The sequence below is a fragment of the Sander vitreus genome, chromosome 8 (assembly GCF_031162955.1).
Source record: "Sander vitreus isolate 19-12246 chromosome 8, sanVit1, whole genome shotgun sequence".
NCBI classification, from domain to species: Eukaryota; Metazoa; Chordata; class Actinopteri; order Perciformes; family Percidae; genus Sander; species Sander vitreus.
In genome coordinates, this window is record NC_135862.1 from 33710444 (window position 1) to 33731070 (window position 20627).

Below are 20627 nucleotides of genomic sequence, written 5' to 3' on the forward strand. Positions count from 1 at the left end.
GTGTGTGTGAACTAGACAACAAACCACCTGAACCTCACCAGAAATGGAATTGATTTTGTTGGTAATGGCAAACTGGAGTCATTATCTGCCAACATTTTGCCTTTTTTTATGTGTATGTCTGGGGTGACTCAAAAAACCCCAAGTAAATGTGAAAGTAGCATCACAATGACTGATGTGACCAAAGGTGTCGAACTAGTTTGAATTGCTATAACACATTGTAGGTCAAGTCATTCAAACAGCAACATAACATTACAAACAAGCAAGATCCCCATATTGTATTTCATCTCAGTTTATTTTCTTTGAAGGTACACTCTGTAAAGTGCTTAGATTCTCAAATCTTTGGGGAGGGAATGACGGGACATACAAATCTGGATATACATTCAGATCTTATAGATGGGGAAGTTTTGTGCTCTTGTTTTTTTATTTGAATACTGAGGATGGGAATGAGTTCAGAGGGGTGAGACTCAGGTGAGCACCAGCATGGAGCACAGGGGGAACTCTGCAAACCGAAACGTGCTATGACTGGTCGCTGTCTGTCACTGAAGCACAAGGTGACACGTTTGATGAGTTAGTGGAAAAACATTTGCTCTCAGAAATAATATCTACCTGCTGCGCTTCTTAGTGGACAGTCAGGGAACAAATTTGTGCTACTTTTAACAGATCATGCTTGTCATACTCTATAAATTACTTTAAATAAAATTAATTACAGCATTAAAAACACATTTACATTTCTCGCACCAGCTTGCTATATCTGTGATTGTTCTGCGTTTGCATCTAAAAAGAAAACCTGATGATCCTCGTTCATCTCTCTCCACATGAATTAAGGTCCATGACTGCCCTGTTAGACAAACATTTACCATTCATCCTCAGTTCTGCACATGAACGACTATGATCCATCAGTTATGCCATATTAGAATACACATGATTGCAGTGTGCCATTTTAATACAAATGGCACCGTCAGGGCCATAGGGTTGGCCGACGTATGACAATACATATTGTGAGACCATAGAGATTTGTGACCTCATTTTTTTCTACCGAGGAAACTAAATAATGAATACAACAAACTTGTCATGGAGAGTACTACTCAGGCTGTGGAAACCGTTATATAATGTCTTCGGTGGCTTTGCAGGGAGCTTTCTAAAGTCTGAGAAAATGACATCACTATGACACCATCAGGGTTATCTTGAGTTAGGCTTGAAACTTTAAATATCTCAGCGAAAACTTGAGTATTTCAGCAGGGAAGGCCTAATGTAAGTCACTGTTGAGTTACATTACGGGAATTGTGGGATCCCGTGTTTTATAAGCTTGTTTACTATACTCGGGGATATCTCTGCCTCCGCTGCTTCCATTTTGACAGCTCTGTCTTGCATTTCTCCAATGTTAATGGAGGGGCATTGATAAATTGCTGGAGTGTACCTTATGTACAGCAACTCAGGTTGCCATTGTTGGGAATGTTGCACATAAACGAGCAGGACTGACTTATTGTACTAATGAATTTACAGGATTATTGCATCAATGTGATAAAGCACCTTGCTTTCTCAGGCATTTCTTTAACTGGATGAGCCAAAAACAGACATTCACAGTTGGTTGCATCTATAAATGGTTCCTCAACTGTTTTTCTGGGAAATGTACGATATCACAATACCTATTGCCATTACTATATCAAACGTCAAGGACAACAATTTCTGCTATAGTTTGTTGACTATATTCATAAACAGGGTTTAATTAACAGATGAGTTCCTTTGCTTCATAGAAAACACTACACGACAGGTGCGACCACTTGCAAAGGAGGCAGATCAGCCAACGTGCATTCAAAGTTTGATTAGCAGTAGACAGTTGGGGAATTTTCACTGAGGGATGAGAGAAGGAGACAAGAACATCATTCAACCACATGGTCATTTTGCCAGTTTTGGATCCATCTTCTGAAGCAAAGAAAGGGCAAAATACTGTAAATACTTTATACCATCATACTTAGATGTTTTCTATGTTATCAAAACAAATTGGGATTGATTTCTGTACATAAAAACATAACTGTTCCTTTTTGAAAAGAAAAAAAACAACCATTTATACTGTACAGGTACACAGAGTTGAGTTCAAGCAGCAGCAGACTTATTTTGGACCGTCCTTTTGCTTTGATTCACATTGTGTACAGGGCACTGGCTCAAGAGGAGCTGACACAGATTAAAAGTGTATGAAGACTGAGTTTGAGCTGCCCTTCATAGTGCCTGTTTGAGGGAAGTCGATCAATCCTGAGGCCCCTTTGCTCTAGTGTTGATTGCACCAGACATGTCCTTTAGTAATCCAGCACAGCTCTAGCAGTGAATGAAAAGTTCTTGTGTGGGTTCATGAGAATATCGGCAAACTGGAGAGTGGCAAGGTAGGGCAGCTTATCCAGCACTGATTCTTCCACTCGTCTTTCAGATTCAAGGACAGCATGGACAGTGTGCATTTGTATTTTTGTGTGTGCAGAACACATCTGCACATCCTGTCTTTCTTGAGCAACCCAACAGCAAGTTTGCTTGTCGAAAACAAACCCTTATGAGCTATCAGTACCCGCTTCTTGTGTGTTGTTGTTGTCCATCGTGTTGGCATTGCCGCCGTTGGTCTCTGAGCAGTCTGGCATCTCTCCCTTCACTGCCACTCGAATCACTTTCAGCCAGCGCTGCTTAAGCTCCTCGGTTTCAGCGGCAAAGTTGTGAATGGACTTGGACTGAGAGAGGCGGAAGCTGACCAGGGGGTCCGTGGGCCGGGCGCTGTCATCCACAGAGTAGCCCAGGAGGGGGATAGTACACTGGGCCTTCACATCCTGAGGAGGCGAACAGTCAGGGATGAAGAGAATGGTATCTGCATGAAATTGATTTTAAATTCATAACGGTTATGACATTTTTTGCTTCGTGTTCTCGGTGTTATTACCTGCGGAGCTCCGTAGAGATAGAGCACCAGACACTCCTTCTCTGGGATGACGCACCACACCTTCTGCCAAGGTTTGTTCTTCTCACAGTACTGCAGGAAGCCACACATGATGCTGCTGCCTGTGAACTGAGCCGCCTCGATCTGCACAAGGAAGACGGTCGTAAATTAGCACAAGATCAGTAAAGCAACGCTTGTTAAAGATGATGATGTCTGTATATCTATGTCAATTATCTCCTTATTTAGAAAATCCAAGCATGTGTGTGAACTAGACAACAAACCACCTGAACCTCACCAGAAATGGAATTGATTTTGTTGGTGATGGCAAACTGGAGTCATTATCTGCCAACATGCACTCAGGTGAGTATACCGTGTACATGAATAGAAAGGTTCCTCTCGTTTATGTTTTTACAGAAGCTACAGATGTCAGCTTATTTAGGGCTTCACTTTTCACATACATTTTCAAATTGTTAAAGGACCCATGACATGGTGCTCTTTGGATGCTTTTATATAGACCTTAGTGGTCCCCTAATACTGTATCTGAAGTCTCTTTTATATAGGCCTTAGTGGTCCCCTAATACTGTATCTGAAGTCTCTTTTATATAGACCTTAGTGGTCCCCCTAATACTGTATCTGAAGTCTCTTTTATATAGACCTTAGTGGTCCCCTAATACTGTATCTGAAGTCTCTTTTATATAGACCTTAGTGGTCCCCTAATACTGTATCTGAAGTCTCTTTTATATAGACCTTAGTGGTCCCCTAATACTGTATCTGAAGTCTCTTTTATATAGACCTTAGTGGTCCCCCTAATACTGTATCTGAAGTCTCTTTTATATAGGCCTTAGTGGTCCCCTAATACTGTATCTGAAGTCTCTTTTATATAGGCCTTAGTGGTCCCCTCAATACTGTATCTGAAGTCTCTTTTATATAGGCCTTAGTGGTCCTCTAATACTGTATCTGAAGTCTCTTTTATATAGACCTTAGTGGTCCCCTAATACTGTATCTGAAGTATCTTTTATATAGACCTTAGTGGTCCCCTAATACTGTATCTGAAGTCTCTTTCCCGAAATTCAGCCTTGGTGCAGAATTACAGCCACTAGAGCCAGTCCCACAATGAGCTTTCCTTAGTATGTGCCATTTCTGTGTCTGTAGCTTTAAATGCTATTGAGGAGGAGAGAGGGGGGGCAAGGTGGAGGGTGGGGGTGTGGCCTTGACCAACTGCTTGTTTTCAAGCCATGTCGTCTCTCTTTCTCATGGGGGGGCCAAATTCTCTGGGTGGGCAAAGCAGAGAAAGGGGAGGTAACCTTTCCCCTTATGACGTCATAAGGAGAAGATTCCAGATCGGCCCATCTGAGCTTTCATTTTCTCAAAGTCAGAGCAGGATACCCAGGGCTCGGTTTACACCTATCACCATTTCTAGCCACTGGGGGACCATAGGCAGGCTGGGGGAACTCATATTAATGTTAAAAAAACCTCATAAAGTGACATTTTCATGCCATGGGACCTTTAACCATTTAACGACAAACAACTACTGACTTCCCCTTTTTTTTATGTGCATGTCTGGGGTGACTAAAAAAAAAAAAAAGTAAACATTGTGAAAGTAGCATCACAATGACTGATGTGACCAAAGGTGTCGGACTAGTTTGAATTGCTATAACACATTGTAGGTCAAGTCATTCAAACAGCAACATAACATTACAAACAAGCAAGATCCCCATATTGTATTTCATCTCATTTTATTTTCTTTGAAGGTACACTCTGTAAAGTGCGTAAATTCTCAAATCTTTGGGGAGGGAATGACGGGACATACAAATCTGGATATACATTCAGATCTTATAGATGGGGAAGTTTTGTGCTCTTGTTTTTTTATTTGAATACTGAGGATGGGAATGAGTTCAGAGGGGTGAGACTCAGGTGAGCACCAGCATGGAGCACAGGGGGAACTCTGCAAACCGAAACGTGCTATGACTGGTCGCTGTCTGTCACTGAAGCACAAGGTGACACGTTTGATGAGTTAGTGGAAAAACATTTGCTCTCAGAAATAATATCTACCTGCTGCGCTTCTTAGTGGACAGTCAGGGGAACAAATTTGTGCTACTTTTTAACAGATCATGCTTGTCATACTCTATAAATTACTTTAAATAAAATTAATTACAGCATTAAAAACACATTTACATTTCTCGCACCAGCTTGCTATATCTGTGATTGTTCTGCGTTTGCATCTAAAAAGAAAACCTGATGATCCTCGTTCATCTCTCTCCACATGAATTAAGGTCCATGACTGCCCTGTTAGACAAACATTTACCATTCATCCTCAGTTCTGCACATGAACGACTATGATCCATCAGTTATGCCATATTAGAATACACATGATTGCAGTGTGCCATTTTAATACAAACGGCACCGTCAGGGCCATAGGGTTGGCCGACGTATGACAATACATATTGTGAGACCATAGAGATTTGTGACCTCATTTTTTTTCTACAGAGGAAACTAAATAATGAATACAACAAACTTGTCATGGAGAGTACTACTCAGGCTGTGGAAACCATAAATACGCGTAAATTCTCAAATCTATGTCAATTATCTCCTTATTTAGAAAATCCCAGCATATGTGTATGTATTAGTGTATGTATCAATATATCCTGTTCACCTCCAGGATGCCCTTCTTCTTGCCCTCGACTATGCTTTCTCCAGTCAGGATTGAGAAGCAGTCTCTGCAGACTTTGTTCATCTTGTTGCCATCATATTCGAGTGCCACCTTATTGTCTGAACATTTCCAGCACACCACCTGTAAGGAAGAAGAGAAGAGAACGATCTTACATCTTAGTTAATACCCTAATATACCACACTCTAACCAAAACTATCGCTACTCTTTAAAAGGATTTTTAAGCATCATTTAATTAGCTATGACTACTCAGAAGCGATTTTAAGCCACTAGTCGCTATTGCCATTTTATTATATTATCTGATTTAGTTATTAAGACATATTTCGGGGCATTTTGCCTTTGATCGGTAGCAGAGAGAGATGAAAAAAGCGTCTTAGAGCTCTGAAAATCTAATATTTTTGTGTGGCTGCAACATGGGAGACATTTGATCTCCCTGACTGAAAGCCCACACATGACTCCTCTATCAGTATTAAAAAAGCCTCTGAAAACCCAAACAGGTGATTTCAGTTATTGTGGCTGATTAGACCTCTGCTCAGGTTGAAGTGGGCCGGAGCTTAGATGGGAATTTTATTAGGTCACAAATCTTGTCTACCAATAAGAATGGTAAAGCTGTCATTTGTCCCGCCCTGACTGGTGCAACAAAAGGCTCGTTCGAGATGAGAATCGATCACCGGCGCTTGCCACCCAATGCATTCCGGTTAGATTTGTGTCCGACTTGATCCTCTCAGCTGATCTAACAGCTGATTGGTTCAGAATCGACTCAACATGATGATGTTTTGTATCAACTTTTTATTGATTTTGAATTGGAGACATGTTGTGTGGCTGATAGTGACGTTTAGAAGTCAGAGAGACTAAATCTGTTCAGATAAACTATTGTGACAATTGTGAGCTTTGAATGTGTAACGTTCCCTGTTGTGCGAAACCACCCTGATGGATGCTCTCTCATCCACCTACTGTACATGTACTATGCACGGGAGCGTGCCTATGTTCCCACAGTCTTTTTCAAGATTTTTTTCAAAATTAGGCCCTATGTTCCCACATTTACTTTTTCATAAATTTGTATCAGATTTTAACCCCCTTCCTCCCAATTTGGTAGCCAATTACACCCAACCTATTATCCAGTAGCAGTGGACTACAGATGAAATGTAACCCTAACCCTAACATAGGGCCTAATTTTAAGAAAAATCTTAGAAATGTGGGACCATAGGGCCGTGGGACCATTGGGCTGTGGGAATATAGGGCTGACCCCCTATGCACGACATAGCAGCATCAAGATGACTTACATAGCCGCAGGCTCTGCAGTGGTGTCTCCGCCGTGTCAGAGCATTGAAAGGCTCTTTACACTTCATACACAGCGTCACTTGATTGTCGCGGATCCAGCAAGGGGCGCGCTTCCCCAGCTCTGCATTCTATAAATCGAAATAAAAAAAGACACTCAGTGTGACGGCGCGCAACATTCACAGTTTAACTGTGTTCACAGCATTGATGTGACACTCACCGACACTTCCTCCACATCTTTCAGTGCATTCTTGAATGACTCGTTCTTCTGCTGGAAGATCTCAATGGTCTCCTGGAAAGCCTGAAGGACAAAACAACAACATCAAACTCATGTGTCACTCATTAACTTCAACACACATATGATCAATAAAGAAAATACAATGATTGGGATTGTACTGTTCGTACCTTAATCCAGCCTGCCTTGTCCTGCTCTGAGCTGAGGAGGAAAAATAAAGCCATAAAATGGGGGAACTCATATTAATGTTAAAAAACCTCATAAAGTGACATTTTCATGCCATGGGACCTTTAACCATTTCTGACAAACAACTACTGACTTCCCCTTTTTTTTATGTGCATGTCTGGGGTGACTAAGTAAACATTGTGAAAGTAGCATCACAATGACTGATGTGACCAAAGGTGTCGGACTAGTTTGAATTGCTATAACACATTGTAGGTCAAGTCATTCAAACAGCAACATAACATTACAAACAAGCAAGATCCCCATATTGTATTTCATCTCATTTTATTTTCTTTGAAGGTACACTCTGTAAAGTGCGTAAATTCTCAATATTCTCAAGGAACTTGTTTGGGGGCGCTGTGTCGCCCTTAGGTCTACTTCTCATTAATAATAGAATTAGAATGACATGCGTTTGTGCTCTGTGTATTTCTGCAGTAGGCTAGAGCAGTGTTCAGCCAGTTCCCTAAACTTTGTCTCATTCAGAGACCAGAGTCTCAAACGGGGCTCTGAGTCTGTCAGACAGTCTGAGATCTACTGTATCAGCACAGCAATCACGTAATGCACAGCAGACTGTGGTGCAGGTGGGTTATTTTCTGAAATATTGTGATTTCATTCTTGTCCTATTATCACTTTATTTTTCTCAAAATATCACGACTCCTCCAAATCTCAGAGAGCACAGATGAGATATATTTTGAATGTGCACAAAGTAGAAATATTGCTCAAACACTATTATATGTTACAGTCCAGGGGTTTATTAATTCTTCAAAATGAATTCATGTATCACTGAGGTGAATAATGCACATTAAAGGAGGTTAATTCCCCAACAAAAGACGCAAAAGAGGAGGGAGGAGTAACTGATGCTAGGCTACATGTGTGCTGACTCAGATATAATTAGAAAAGTTGATCCAAAGGAGAATAAATAGATGAAAGCAATACAGATTTCCTGAGAGCCTTACTGCAATATATTCCATTATGTTTTATATTTGGATTGTAATCTCTGTTTCCCTTTACATAAAGATATTTCCAGCATAAATTGATTCAGAATTCAAAATGTAGAAATAGGTGCATAAAAATACACCTGAATGCAGGAAATGAAGAGTTTAATGTTCAAAATTTTCAGGGGGAGGACCCCCAGACCCCCCCCCCCATCATAAGTCACCATGCACACAAATCTGGAAACAAAACACTGGACTTTGGGTTGCCAGACCAGTTATGATTAGACCAAATGTTGGTGCCATCTAACTTACATACAAGTACAATGTACATACATTGGTACTCTATCGCTGACAGCACTGTGGAGATCTGGCACTGCGAGACTGGGGGGCGCAAAACTCAATCTCGCCTAGGGCAACCAAAGGGCTAGAGCCGGCCCTGTTTGGTGGAACATGTGTACGTTCAAAAGTTGTTTTTAGTCGTGCAAGAGAAAACTCAGATTGGACAGATAGTCTAACTAGCTGTCTGGATTTACCCTGCAGAGATCTGAGGAGCAGTTAACTATAGTCCTCACAAATCCAGGCGACAATGGAGCGATTCCAGAAGTGGAACGTCGTGGATATAGACTAGCATAAAATGTACCTGGCCTGTAGCTCTAGCATCCTCTCCTTCCCTGAGACCTGGAAGGTATGAGGATAGTCCGCGTTGGTCGTTTCCAGGACCTTCATGCCGTCGATGCCGATCCGCGTCCTCACTGTGTACTTCGTCCCTCCCAGACTGAACTTGGGCACGCAGTACAACAGCATGTTGTTGAACTGGCAGAAAAAAAAGAAGAAAAAAGTTTGTACTGAGGATCAGCGCTATTCTAGTGTTGGTTCCTGGCATTGTTTTCTTCCGAAGGGTGCAGTCCTGAACTCTGCATGTAACCTGAATTACACAGCTGGGAGACATTCAGCCTGAAGCTAATAAGAAACAACCCGAACGTTATCACATCATCTGGCCCCCGATGTACTCTCACACACAGCTGTTCCTGGCTTGAAATGATTCACTTGTTTCAATTGACTTGTGCAGATGGAGTCTCGCCTCAGCATGTTTCCATCACTAGATAAGAAGATGTTTTTGTGCTCGACCGTTTCTCTCACCAGGAAGAGGTATCGCTCCATGGCCGAGGTGTTCCTGGCTGCCAGCTTCAAGATGTGGCCCTCTTTGATGAACTCGTTGGAGGGGTTAACGATGTCCTCCTCCTCACCCAGCATTTCGTATATCTCCATCAGTTTCTTCAGATTCTCCTGAATGAGGATGGGGTTAGGTGGATGTCAATGTGTCGAAGAGACTCGGTCTTATACGTCTACAGAAAATGCGGTCACGAACGTGTCATAAACATTATAAACAAGTCATAAACGTTTATGACATAACACTTCTTTTAGTAAGAGGCATTCAGGTTTTTGTCATGACAAGTTATGGTTAGGGTTAGGGTTATGGTTAGGATTCATGTGTCCATGACAGTGTCATGTCAATCTTATGTAGATACCTTCAAGTAAAGTGGTACCGAAAATGCTTTAAATGTCTGTACTTACAGATTTTCGTATGGCGCTGTTGGAGTGAGTAGCTGCTGTGGCGATAATTTCTAATGATTCTGGAAGAAATACAAAGATGGGTTGCTTAAATCAAGTGAAATAAAAAGTACTCCTTGGAGTGGGAATTTGACAGCGTTGTAATGTATACCGAAGTACAAATACTTCGCTATTGTACCTAGGTAGAATTTACTTTACTTTGTTATTTATATTTCCGGAAACTTTTACTTTTACTTCACCACATTTCCTAAATAAAATGTATACTTTTACTCCACTACATTTCCCCTGAGCATCTTAGGTTACTCGTTACTACAAAATAAGTACTTTATACAAGACTAGAATTTGAGGTATATGGACTTACTCTCTGAATCTCGTCGGTCGAGGTCGCCCTCAGGCAGCTTCTTCAGATAGTCTTTAAGCAGCATCTCGTAGCGAGGGACTCGCTGCACGGGCTCCAACATGTGATGCTGAAGCGTCAAACATCCACAGGCCTCTTGACTCTGTCCAGGAATAACCAATAACCATTACACATTTGCCCTATGTGTAAACATGAAATGTGTGTATCCAACCCCAAACCTATTAGATGATGACAAATACAACACAAGAGTGGTGCTTCTCACATTAGACCAACTCTTCAGCACAGATCTGTGTTCTCTCAGTAATGCGATCCTCTTTCTAAAATAAAAGTGCATAAATCAAAATATGTACGGACTGGACTTTGGTTCACAGTACCTGTATGTCCTGAATGATGGCCTTGAATTGAGGCGAGCGATCAGTCCACAGTTTGAGCAGCTCCATGGCCTTCTCGAAATTCTTCACGTACTCTGCGTACATCTTGAGGAAGGGTGTGAGTTTCTGCAGGATGTCTCCGATACGAGGTGTGGACTCCCTGCGGGGAGGGAGAGAAGGAGGTCAATTTGTCAGTGGTGGAAGTACTCAGATCCTTTACTTAAGTAAAAGTAATAATACCACTTAATTGTCATTTCATTGCAGGCCGAAGCTCACCATTCTCCCATGCGTTTCTCCAGATCTGGAAGCAGGAACTGGCTGTGAAAGGTGTGGATGGAGACAATGTTGGAGAAGATGTTCTTCACTACGTCCACAGGGAACGTTCCTTTATTTGCCTCCTCCATTAGCTTCGCACAGAACACCTGAAAAAGAGCCGTGTACAACATGGAACCGGTAAGTGACAACTTATTGAGAAGTGAAAACGTTTTTTTTTTATACTGTGTCATTTAAAACCATTTACTATGTCAAAAAAACAAAAACAGAAGTGAAACGGAGCTTTCACCGAGTTCCTCACCTGGTCGAGCAGGTTAAGTCTCGCTACGTAGGCCTTCTCTGTTTGCAAGAGCTCGCTGGCGATCTTAAACAGCTTCTGTTCATTTGTCTCCTGAAAACAGAGGGTACATCAATGGGAATCTTTACGCGTGTGGTGATCTTTAATAATGTCTGATCATTGATAAATTAGTAAAGTGTGAAAGAGAGTTTTTTTTTTCTTCTGTTGAGCTAGAAAGTCTGTAGTCTGCATAAGGACCGTTTCAGTCTATAATGATGAGTAATTGGTCATCCTAAGTGAGCTTTTACAACACAGCGACTGGAGTTAAGACTGAGCTGACTGAGAATAATGCAGAAGTGTGGGACAAACTGTAGCGCATGGATTTGTTTCAGCTCGGTATTCGTTCTCACATCACTGTCACTTGAAAGATCCTGTTTTGTTCAGGTCACTGATCTCATTTAAGGCTGGATTTACGCCACACATTGCTCTTTTTAAACAGTTGTCAGAGAGCGAACAGCAGTGGCACCACATGTTGCATTTTCGGCATTTCAATAAGAAAATGTTCACTGCAAATCGAGCATTTATTGTTCTGGTTCAGCTTCAACGCAGCAGTGACTCTTCTTCTGTTTGAACGCAGCCCTGAATCAAATCCTGTTTCACTGTTGCTGCATGCAGCAGCATGTAGTGCTTGTGTGTGTGTGTGCGTGTCCTTAACAATGTGGTGTGGTGTAGCAGGAGCTCTCAGAACAGGAAATGAAAATATGGAAGAAGGGAAATGACCCCGAATCAAACAAAGATTGTGTGAGATGCCAATTGGTGTGAAACAAACAATTACTGTTCTCAAAATGTAGTCAACAAAAAATCACACATGCATACTGATATGATGATACGTGTGTTTTTGTTGCATGCCAGGACAGTTTACCAGCACAATGACTACGGCAGCAGAATATAATAATATAATACTATATATATCCACACTATATATATCCACAAGAAAGCAGTATCCTCCTCTTCCAGCCTCATATTTTTATAAGATGAAACCAGTTGTTTCCAATCTTTTTGACTCGTGTGGTGCAACAGTAGCACCAGGATATTCATCACTCAGTAGTCTCGCTTTGCCAGACCTTCCTCCACAGCACTGCGGAGGAAGGTCTGGCTAGTCCACATAGCATTCCGGAGTGGGAGAAAAACGTGGTCTGGTTCATTGGCATTTCATTAAACCAATCACAATTGTCGTAGCAACGCTGCCTCTGCAAAATAGCCTCAGGAAGGAACTTGTTTTGGTGGAACGTGTGAACGTTCAAAAGTAGTTTTGCAACAGAAAACTCAGATTGGACAGATAGTCTAGCTAGCTGTCTGGATTTACCCTGCAGAGATCTGAGGAGCAGTTAACTACAGTCCTCACAAATCCACCAGAGTTTAAAATTCCAACACAAAGAAAGTGGAAGGTAACGGACATCTGGCGAGAAAACTTGAGTAAATGTTGAGTGAAATCTGATGGAATTTCTGGCGGAATTTCCACTCAGCGACTCAGTGACAGAGGGACAGAATTCCGACGTCCTAGGGCTGGTTCCTGCGGTCCAGGCAAAAATCCCAATTAAGTACCGGTAATTCAAATTTGTGGAGCCAAACGTCGTGTTTCCTTCTTTCTTCTCCCATTAATCATCTCACGGCCCCTCAGGTATATCTTGTGACCCACTGATGGGTCGGCCTTGATTGGTTTAAAGAGATACAAACAAGCCACAGCGTTTTTCCCCCTATGCCACAATAGAGAAGAGGTGTAGCCAGACCATACTCCAGCACTACCAGCGCTGTGGAGATATGTCTGGCAATGTGAGATTAGGACCCACTGGACTATAACTGGATATAAAGTAGTCCAAACGAGCTCGACCAGCTGCAGCAGGTAAATGCAGTATGCACTGATGCATCAGTATTAACAATCAGATAATGTTACATATACACTCATGTATCATGCACAGGAGCCATTTGTCTGCAGAACTCCACCCATTATACACAACCGTTTTAGGACTTAGGGAATACTACAGCATATTGTGAAAAAAAAGTTGTTAAAAGCTTTTTGTGGCTCTAGAGGGAGCTGCACAATGTCTGATTAACTGCCTCAAGTGATGTCACTTGAGGGTGAAGTTGGGGCTAAAGACTACAAGTTTGAAAATAAAAAAATGTGGTGTGGAGTTACAAGTCCTCTGTAGCCCACCACTCGTCTCTACTTGAGGCTAATGGCTGGCTGCTACATTAGCTGCTACTAGCAGTACACACCTGAATCTCTGACCAAACTGTCGGCGGTCAAGATGAATTGTGGGTAATGTAGGTGCCAAGTTTTGACAAAGAATAAGAATGCTTGGAATCAAAGTCAAATCAAGTTAATTTGTTGGGCTTTTCTGCCTTTAATTGATAGGACAGCTAGGTGAGAAAGGGGAGAGAAGGGGGGAAGACATGCAGGAAATCGTCACAGGTCGGAACTCTGCGTCGAAACATAAACCTCGAAGTATATGTGCGCCTGCTCTACCACTGAGCCAACCTGGCCAACAAGTCAACAACAGAAAAACGTGTTATTTCCACTGAAGATGTCACCATGGTGCGATTGATGGCACTGCTCATGGTTCCTCCTCTGCCTCCCATAACACCGAGAAGGTTGTTTTCAGCACAGAGAAGACAGAGATTGATCTGAACCGAAGATATTTATAATCTGTAGACAACAGCGGGCTCCCATGGGGGGAGGTCACTGAGGCACGAACTCAGCTGCTCAAGCGTTGGACATCTGTTTGGCCTTCGCAGAAAATAACTCCTCTGAGTCACATGCACACACACACACACACACACACACACACACACACACACACACACACACACACACACACACACACACACACACACACACACACACACCTTTGTAACTCTACACTTTTTACACACTGTTAGAGTAACCCAGAGTCTCTAAGAAACTGCTGAGACAGCAACAAGACAGCTCTGTCCGGCTGTAAATACGTAACAAACAAATACACAGATCACTTGGGTGCGAAAGCAACAAAGTAGCAAAAACGTACCTTATGGTCTGTGCTTCCTTCTTCGTTGCTGTGCTCACTTTCTACTTTAGTCCCACTGTCCTCATTCTCAGTGTGGCTTTCTGTACCAGTCCTGTCTGTCTGTGGAGGTGAAGAATGATCATCACTCTGTTCTGTGCTCCCGCACCCCATATCTCCGTTTAGCAGCCTGTCAGTCTCTACCCTCACACTTTCATTGTTCCTCTCCGGGTTATCCTCCTTGTCCCTGTCCTGCTCCATTTGAGCTAGCACCCCGTTAGCCGCCGGTTTGTGGGCATCCTGCGGTGAGGTCGGTATGGACAAGTGGTTCTCCTGAGTCTTGTCGGCCTCCTTCTGCTTCTGGTAGGCGCGGTGAGCAGGGCTGCCGTTGGATGGCTTGCTGATCTGTTTGAGCGGTGAGCCGTCTCTCTTGTGCTCTGTGCTGCTGGACAGAGGAAAGGACAAAGGAGGAAGTCCGTCAAAAGGACAAAAAGAGTTTGACAAATAAAGGAGAGGAAAAGGGAAAGGAAGATGAAAAAAAACGACAGGAGTGTGTTTAGTAGGTGCTCAAGCCTGCATGTTGATCAGGGAGTGTGAGACGTGTCGGCAAGCAGAGAGCTTTTGCAATTGAGTGTGAGAGTTAAAAATAAAACTGTGGAGATGCACAAACTTCTTTCTGTCTGTGTACAAGGCTGCCGAGAGCTGGTATACTGCAGAGGAAGTGTGTGTGCAAAGCAAAGACGGAGTAATGAGGAGGACAGGAGGAGGGGCGGAGAGGTACAACACTACTCCCCAGAGGTAGACGCTGTCCTACTTCCAAGCAGAACCCACATTATATATTGTACTGTAACATCAATTTCATTCGTAGCTTGAACGTGAATGAAACGGGGGAAAAAAGACATTTGAAATACAGCACATGAATGGAAGATAGATTAACACAAAACACACACGCACACACACACACACACATGCATGTACAATGTCACCATTCAGCGGCTCTACATCCTGTACCGGCAGTCCGTCCAGCTGTTTCCCTGTAAATTACCTTCCAGATCGCAGCAAGCAGCAACCTACAGCAGCTTCTGTATCTTAGCTCTGTTTTGCTGTTCTCACTTCTCTTTTAAAACTGGTCACAAATCTCACGAATCTCACGAATCTAAGAAAAAACTTCTAGGAACTACAGTAGAGCATCTTGTAATAAACAAGATAAACTATAGTCGTGATCTAACCTTTTTTTTGGCGCACAAAAAACAAAAAAAAACATCAGCCGGTTATTATTAAGCCTCGGCGGCAATGCTCACTGTTGTGCGGAATGTCACTGTCCGGCAGAAACAGGAAGTATGTATGAATAGAGGAACAACAACAGGCTGGTGAAACACTTCACAGATGAATCACTTCTGGGCTGTCAGGCTGCCTCAGTGTCTTTGAAGTTACGTTAAACAACATAACCCATACCCACTCTGAGGTAGACTCAGTAATACCATGATTGGCTGATAGCTACTGTCTAAATACTGTTCTGGAAAACCACAACCTTTGTAGTGTGTAGGTGCACACAAGCAAGCAGTTTGTCTTGCATATAGCACAGTAAGTGCTCCAGTACATGACAAGAGTTTTAAAACAGGCTGAATGAGACAAGAATTAAGAACAGCTTCACTTGCCATGCGGCTGTCCTCTAAGGTGCATTTAAGGCAGCCAAGTGCCATGTGAACCAGATTAGTACATTAGCAGGCTAATTCTGTTCTCAGAAGCTGAGGGCCTTTCTATTCATTCTGTTTCCAAGGCCACAAGAGGGCTAATATCCACAGCCCAGCAGAGTCTACGTGAAGAAAATACACCCGATCGCTGTGATTAACCTCACTTCAACACTGGAAATAGCCTGGGATTCTGCTAAGATTCTGTAATTCTGTTTTCAGGGATCCAGGCCAGGGATGAGTTGGAATATGAGGCGACAGATTCTGAGTGAAATTTGAGTGGGCATTCTACTGCTGCAGACTGAATATTTTTGGGCTCTACTGTACGAGCAGTTGGGACAAGGGCACCATTGTTGTGCCTCTCGCTGCTCCCAATGGGCCTCTCTCGCACAGACAAGGCTGCAGCTACAATCAAAACTTACATGACTTGTAATAAAACAAGATGCGATGCATACAAAAGGGAGAAACACTGGCAAGCCTTGTAGATACTTATTCCCGCATTAGCTTGAGTAAATTCAGCAGTGTAAAAACCAAGCCAACAGAATACTAAGATCTCCGTGTAACCGCGAGGCAACAAGATCAAAGTGCAGGCATTCAAGTTGAGATAGTCTGAGAGATCCTACCTCGTTCTCCTGGGCTTCATTTCACAACACTGAGTCCTGTCCCACAACTGACTGAGGAGCTGTTTCCCCTCGCCTGTACAAATCTCCTTTCATCCCCTTTGCTAACGCTTGGTCTGTGAAGCACGGGCTAATCTCGGCTTGTTCTGTCTATACGGCTCTTGCTTGGGCTACTATCAACGAGTCAGGATGAAGACTTCACTCGAGGGACTTCTGCTTTTCATCCATTAAACAACCGGCATAGGAAACGTTAGACTGTGATTACATGATTTAAGTGACGTAAATGGAGTTATTCAACCGGAACCAATCTGTCCTGGTATTAAAAAAGAAAAAAAACATATTGAAGAGCCACTTTCACTGAATAATATTCAACTCAACTTTTTTTTTTTTACAGGATATACTTTCCTTATAGTTGAAGGGAAACCACAAACACCACCAGAGAGTAAAGAGACCCTACCTGTTCTCCTCAAAGCGGTTGATGAGGTCTAAGACTTTGGATGGTTTCTCCCGGTTCACGACCCCTCTTCCTCTTCCTCCTCCTCCTCCTCCTCCTCCTTCTCTTCCCACCCCTCCTCCCTCCTCCATGCCCGGTCTGAGTGGAGGTCTCTGGACGCGGCCCAGCGGGGATGAGAGCTCCGTTACCGGGCTCTGGAGATGTGGTGGCTTTGGAGGCACTGCAGGGAAGACAGGAAAAGTTGGAACATTAGAGACTATTTTGGATGCTGGTAGATACAGATGATTGTATTTTTCTCATGATGGAATATGTCACTGCAATGTCAATTGTGACCTGAAGGGGGCAGTACAGGCTACCCCAACTGACACCACACACAGGGCACTGAGCTGCATTACTGTAAATCCCCTACATGTAACAAACAAGGGACCCAGCTCAACAATAGCATAACTAAACAGTTTTACTCGTTTTGCATGCATGGGTTAGGAATCAAATTTCCTGCATGATTTACAGCAGCAGAAAGAATGGAGATCTGTCTCTCGTCTTATCTCTTGGGAATGATTTACTCGTCTCAAATAAAAGAGGAACGAGGCTCGGAGTTCACTGATTCAAAGTCAACTTACATAACTCTATTCCTGTTTTCACTGTTTCCCTGCAGTGGCCTGATCATGTGTGGAGTCATAGAGTATACTAGGGCTGCACGATATGAGGAAAATATGTGATAACGTTGAATATTGTCATAACGATTTTACTTAAACTGATATTTAAGTGTTCTCAGATTTTCATTTCTGCTGCTTTCAGTACTCTGCTAAAATACAACAAAGTGCTTGTTGAATTTAAAACAAATGAAAGGAAATAAACATTTCCAACAATTTTATTGAACAAATTGAACATTTAATTAAATATAAAAGGCACCACAAAAAAAAAAGAACAACAGTTTTTTAAAGGTCCAGTGTGTAACGTCTATAGTTGTTTATTATCAAAATCTGTGTGTTGCCCGTTCACAAACTTGTCCTTTTTTATGAATATTTACCACCACCATCAATTCCAAGTATTCCTTTTGGCTTGAAATTTTACATTTGCATTCGCATGTACTGGGGGTAGACGCATAGACAGTATATAACATGGAACAACAGATCCCGTTGCTCTGGACGGAGACCAGTGAAGGATATTAGAAGCACTTTCCGGTGATGGCTGAGCGTTACTGAGCAGCCTCCAACTGAGCTTGAAGACGTAGATGTGACGTGAGCAACCTGTCTGAAAGTTGTAAGTCTTCTGGTAGCTGTGCCAAGAGAAATCTCAATCATTCCCAATCTAGCAGAGACGGAGAGCGTAGGTATATGTAAGGAGATAACATGGACACAGGCTAATTATTGCTAACTAAAATGCTAGTTAACATTAGTAATTAAACTTAAACAGCTAATGTAAGTCCAAACTGCCTGCGAGCTTCTCCTGTACTATATGGTAATTCCTCTACTGTGCGACAGTAAGTCTCGTGGTTATGATACAATCGTTAGCCTATTTTTACAAAAACGTCTGCTACGGAGCCATAACGTGAGGTACAAGGTAATGGAGCCTTTTATACATTGTCGTGTTTCTTTAGAAATAAACAATGGACAAATAGAGTCTTTAAACGCTTCAGATGTAAAAATTAATGGCAGTCAATGTAATGCTAATGGCGGGTGAGTGCTTGTTAGCATCAAAATGGCACCATAGGATCTACGGGTTGTTGACAGACGCTTACCCCCTTGGGGTAGACGCTCCATATTCATGCGCCACCTTGAAATACGTTAGCCAGTAAGGGACATATAGGACATACTGCTCCGCCTTTCGTGTTTTCACTGTCACATGATAAACTCAAAGGCGCTGCTAATGCTGCTAATGGGTATCGTCGCTTCCTGGCCCCGGCAAGTTTGAAGAAGGAAACATGGAGGACCAACACGTATTCAAAATCCAAATTTCAAGTCTTCTTGAAAAAGAAAAAGGATATTGAAAAGAGCAAGAGCAAGCTTTTTGAAGCGTGAAGGCTACCGTAGCTGTAATACGTACTTTGAACTGCGTGGCGTGAGAGAGTTGATTGCGATATATGATCTCAACGCTAGATGGGACAAATTCCTACACATTGGACCTTTAAGGTGCAGTTTTCTACTGATATTTTCTTTTAACAAACACACAAAAAAAACTGAGTGTCATTTGCGATGTGTATATTGTGGTAGTTGATATCGCGATGGTGATAAAAAAAGATATAGTCCTGGAAGTCCTCAGGCACGGCTATACCAATGGACAAAATCGAGGGCGGAGGAAGGTCACAGGAGACGGAACAATCAGTGTGTGCATGTCAATATTTTCTCACTGATTTCACCCAGAAATCATAGACTGATACAAATGTGTCAACTGACCCTCCCACTCTGCAGTGTTGTTGTGTACCTTGTGGTTTAGACGGCAGCCCAGGCCTGAAGCCAGAGCTTTTTCCATTGACCCCTCTCCTGCTCTTGTCAGTCGTCCTGCTGCACACCCGACTCAGACACGCCTGCACGCTGGGTGGGTTGCTGTGGTTATACGCCGGGCTACTGTCTAGAGCTGAAGTACAGAGAGAGAGAGAGAGAGAGAGAGAGAGAGAGAGAGAGAGAGAGAGAGAGCAGGACCATTACGACAACATCTCAACCTTCTAATGTCCACAGCCAATGAAAAGAGAGTGATGATGCAGATTATGACAGACTCTTCAAAAGTAGAATGTAACGCTTCATGTGAATGTCAACAACATTTTCACCTTCCCTTTAGACAGAGGACAGTATCGAGGGGACGGGAAATGAGGGGAGAGAGGCGGGGAATGACAAAATAAAGGTCTGTAAAATACTTTGGCAGCTCCATTGTTACAAACTCTAAGTGACAGCACTGCTATACCTACATATCACAACAGTGCATTGTTAGAAGGACAGGCACCAATACTGGTATATAGTCTCTCAGAGTGAAGCACAGCTGTATTTTTTCTTTATTCCAAAAAATTTTCTTCTTGCTGGCAGATCAGCATTTTGCCAATTTATGACATTATTGATATTTACCCAATTGATGCAATGGTGCAACCACATGGAAAAGTGGGATACCACATGGATAAGTGGGATTTTGGTTGGAAAGGAAGTGTTGTAAACACTGGAGTTCAAGTGGGTGTTTGGTGTTTTAAGCCCCCAATGTCGTCTTCCAGGCGGCGCTACCTGGAAGGCACTAGGATTAGGCAATGGTTAAGGTTAGGGTTAGGTGCCTTGAAGTCGACGGTCGCAGCGCTGCCTTGAAGTCGACGTTGGGGGCTTAAAACGCCATCGAGCGTTCAAATGGTTAAATGTGCTAAATCGACAGAGGCCCAGAGAGCTGAGGTCTCCTGATCGATTCTGTGCTACAATTTAGAATTTTATTTTGTAGGATGTGAAATATTAACGAACACTCTCACAGCGTTGTTTTGCTTTATTCAAATTCACAACAGCTCAACAAAGGCCTGAGGAGATCACTGTGGTTTTACAAAAACAAACTTAAGTGTGTCCCGTACACGGAGAGATTATACCTCCCATATCTCATCCCTGCTGACAATCACAGGGTATTCATACACAGGGCTGTATATATACAGTAGATTTCAATGTATGAATTCCTGCAAATGTGTTTATGATAAACAGCTGCAGGCTAAATATTAAAGAGTGTCAGACAGCTCAGTAGATAATCCAGCTAATGATCC

The 20627-nt window shown here is 42.6% G+C and overlaps 1 protein-coding gene across 6 annotated transcripts in view; it reads right to left on the reverse strand.

The window, feature by feature from the left end:
- Window positions 1-273: 273 nt before the first annotated feature.
- Window positions 274-20627, reverse strand: part of fgd4a (FYVE, RhoGEF and PH domain containing 4a) — a 62241-nt gene continuing 41887 nt past the window's right edge. For 5 of the 6 annotated variants that reach the window (XM_078257900.1, XM_078257904.1, XM_078257902.1 and 2 more), the window contains 16 exons: window positions 19331-19483; window positions 16910-17126; window positions 14166-14586; window positions 11125-11214; window positions 10827-10972; window positions 10554-10710; window positions 10183-10321; window positions 9825-9883; window positions 9390-9536; window positions 8890-9062; window positions 7263-7293; window positions 7078-7158; window positions 6863-6988; window positions 5565-5702; window positions 2915-3055; window positions 274-2807 (listed from right to left, as the gene is read on the reverse strand). In XM_078257900.1, coding sequence (XP_078114026.1) covers window positions 2538-2807; window positions 2915-3055; window positions 5565-5702; window positions 6863-6988; window positions 7078-7158; window positions 7263-7293; window positions 8890-9062; window positions 9390-9536; window positions 9825-9883; window positions 10183-10321; window positions 10554-10710; window positions 10827-10972; window positions 11125-11214; window positions 14166-14586; window positions 16910-17126; window positions 19331-19483 — 2489 coding nt within the window. In that variant the 3' untranslated portion in view covers window positions 274-2537. The remainder of the gene's footprint in view (window positions 2808-2914; window positions 3056-5564; window positions 5703-6862; window positions 6989-7077; window positions 7159-7262; window positions 7294-8889; window positions 9063-9389; window positions 9537-9824; window positions 9884-10182; window positions 10322-10553; window positions 10711-10826; window positions 10973-11124; window positions 11215-14165; window positions 14587-16909; window positions 17127-19330; window positions 19484-20627) is intronic. The other variant, XM_078257901.1, reaches the window with a different exon arrangement.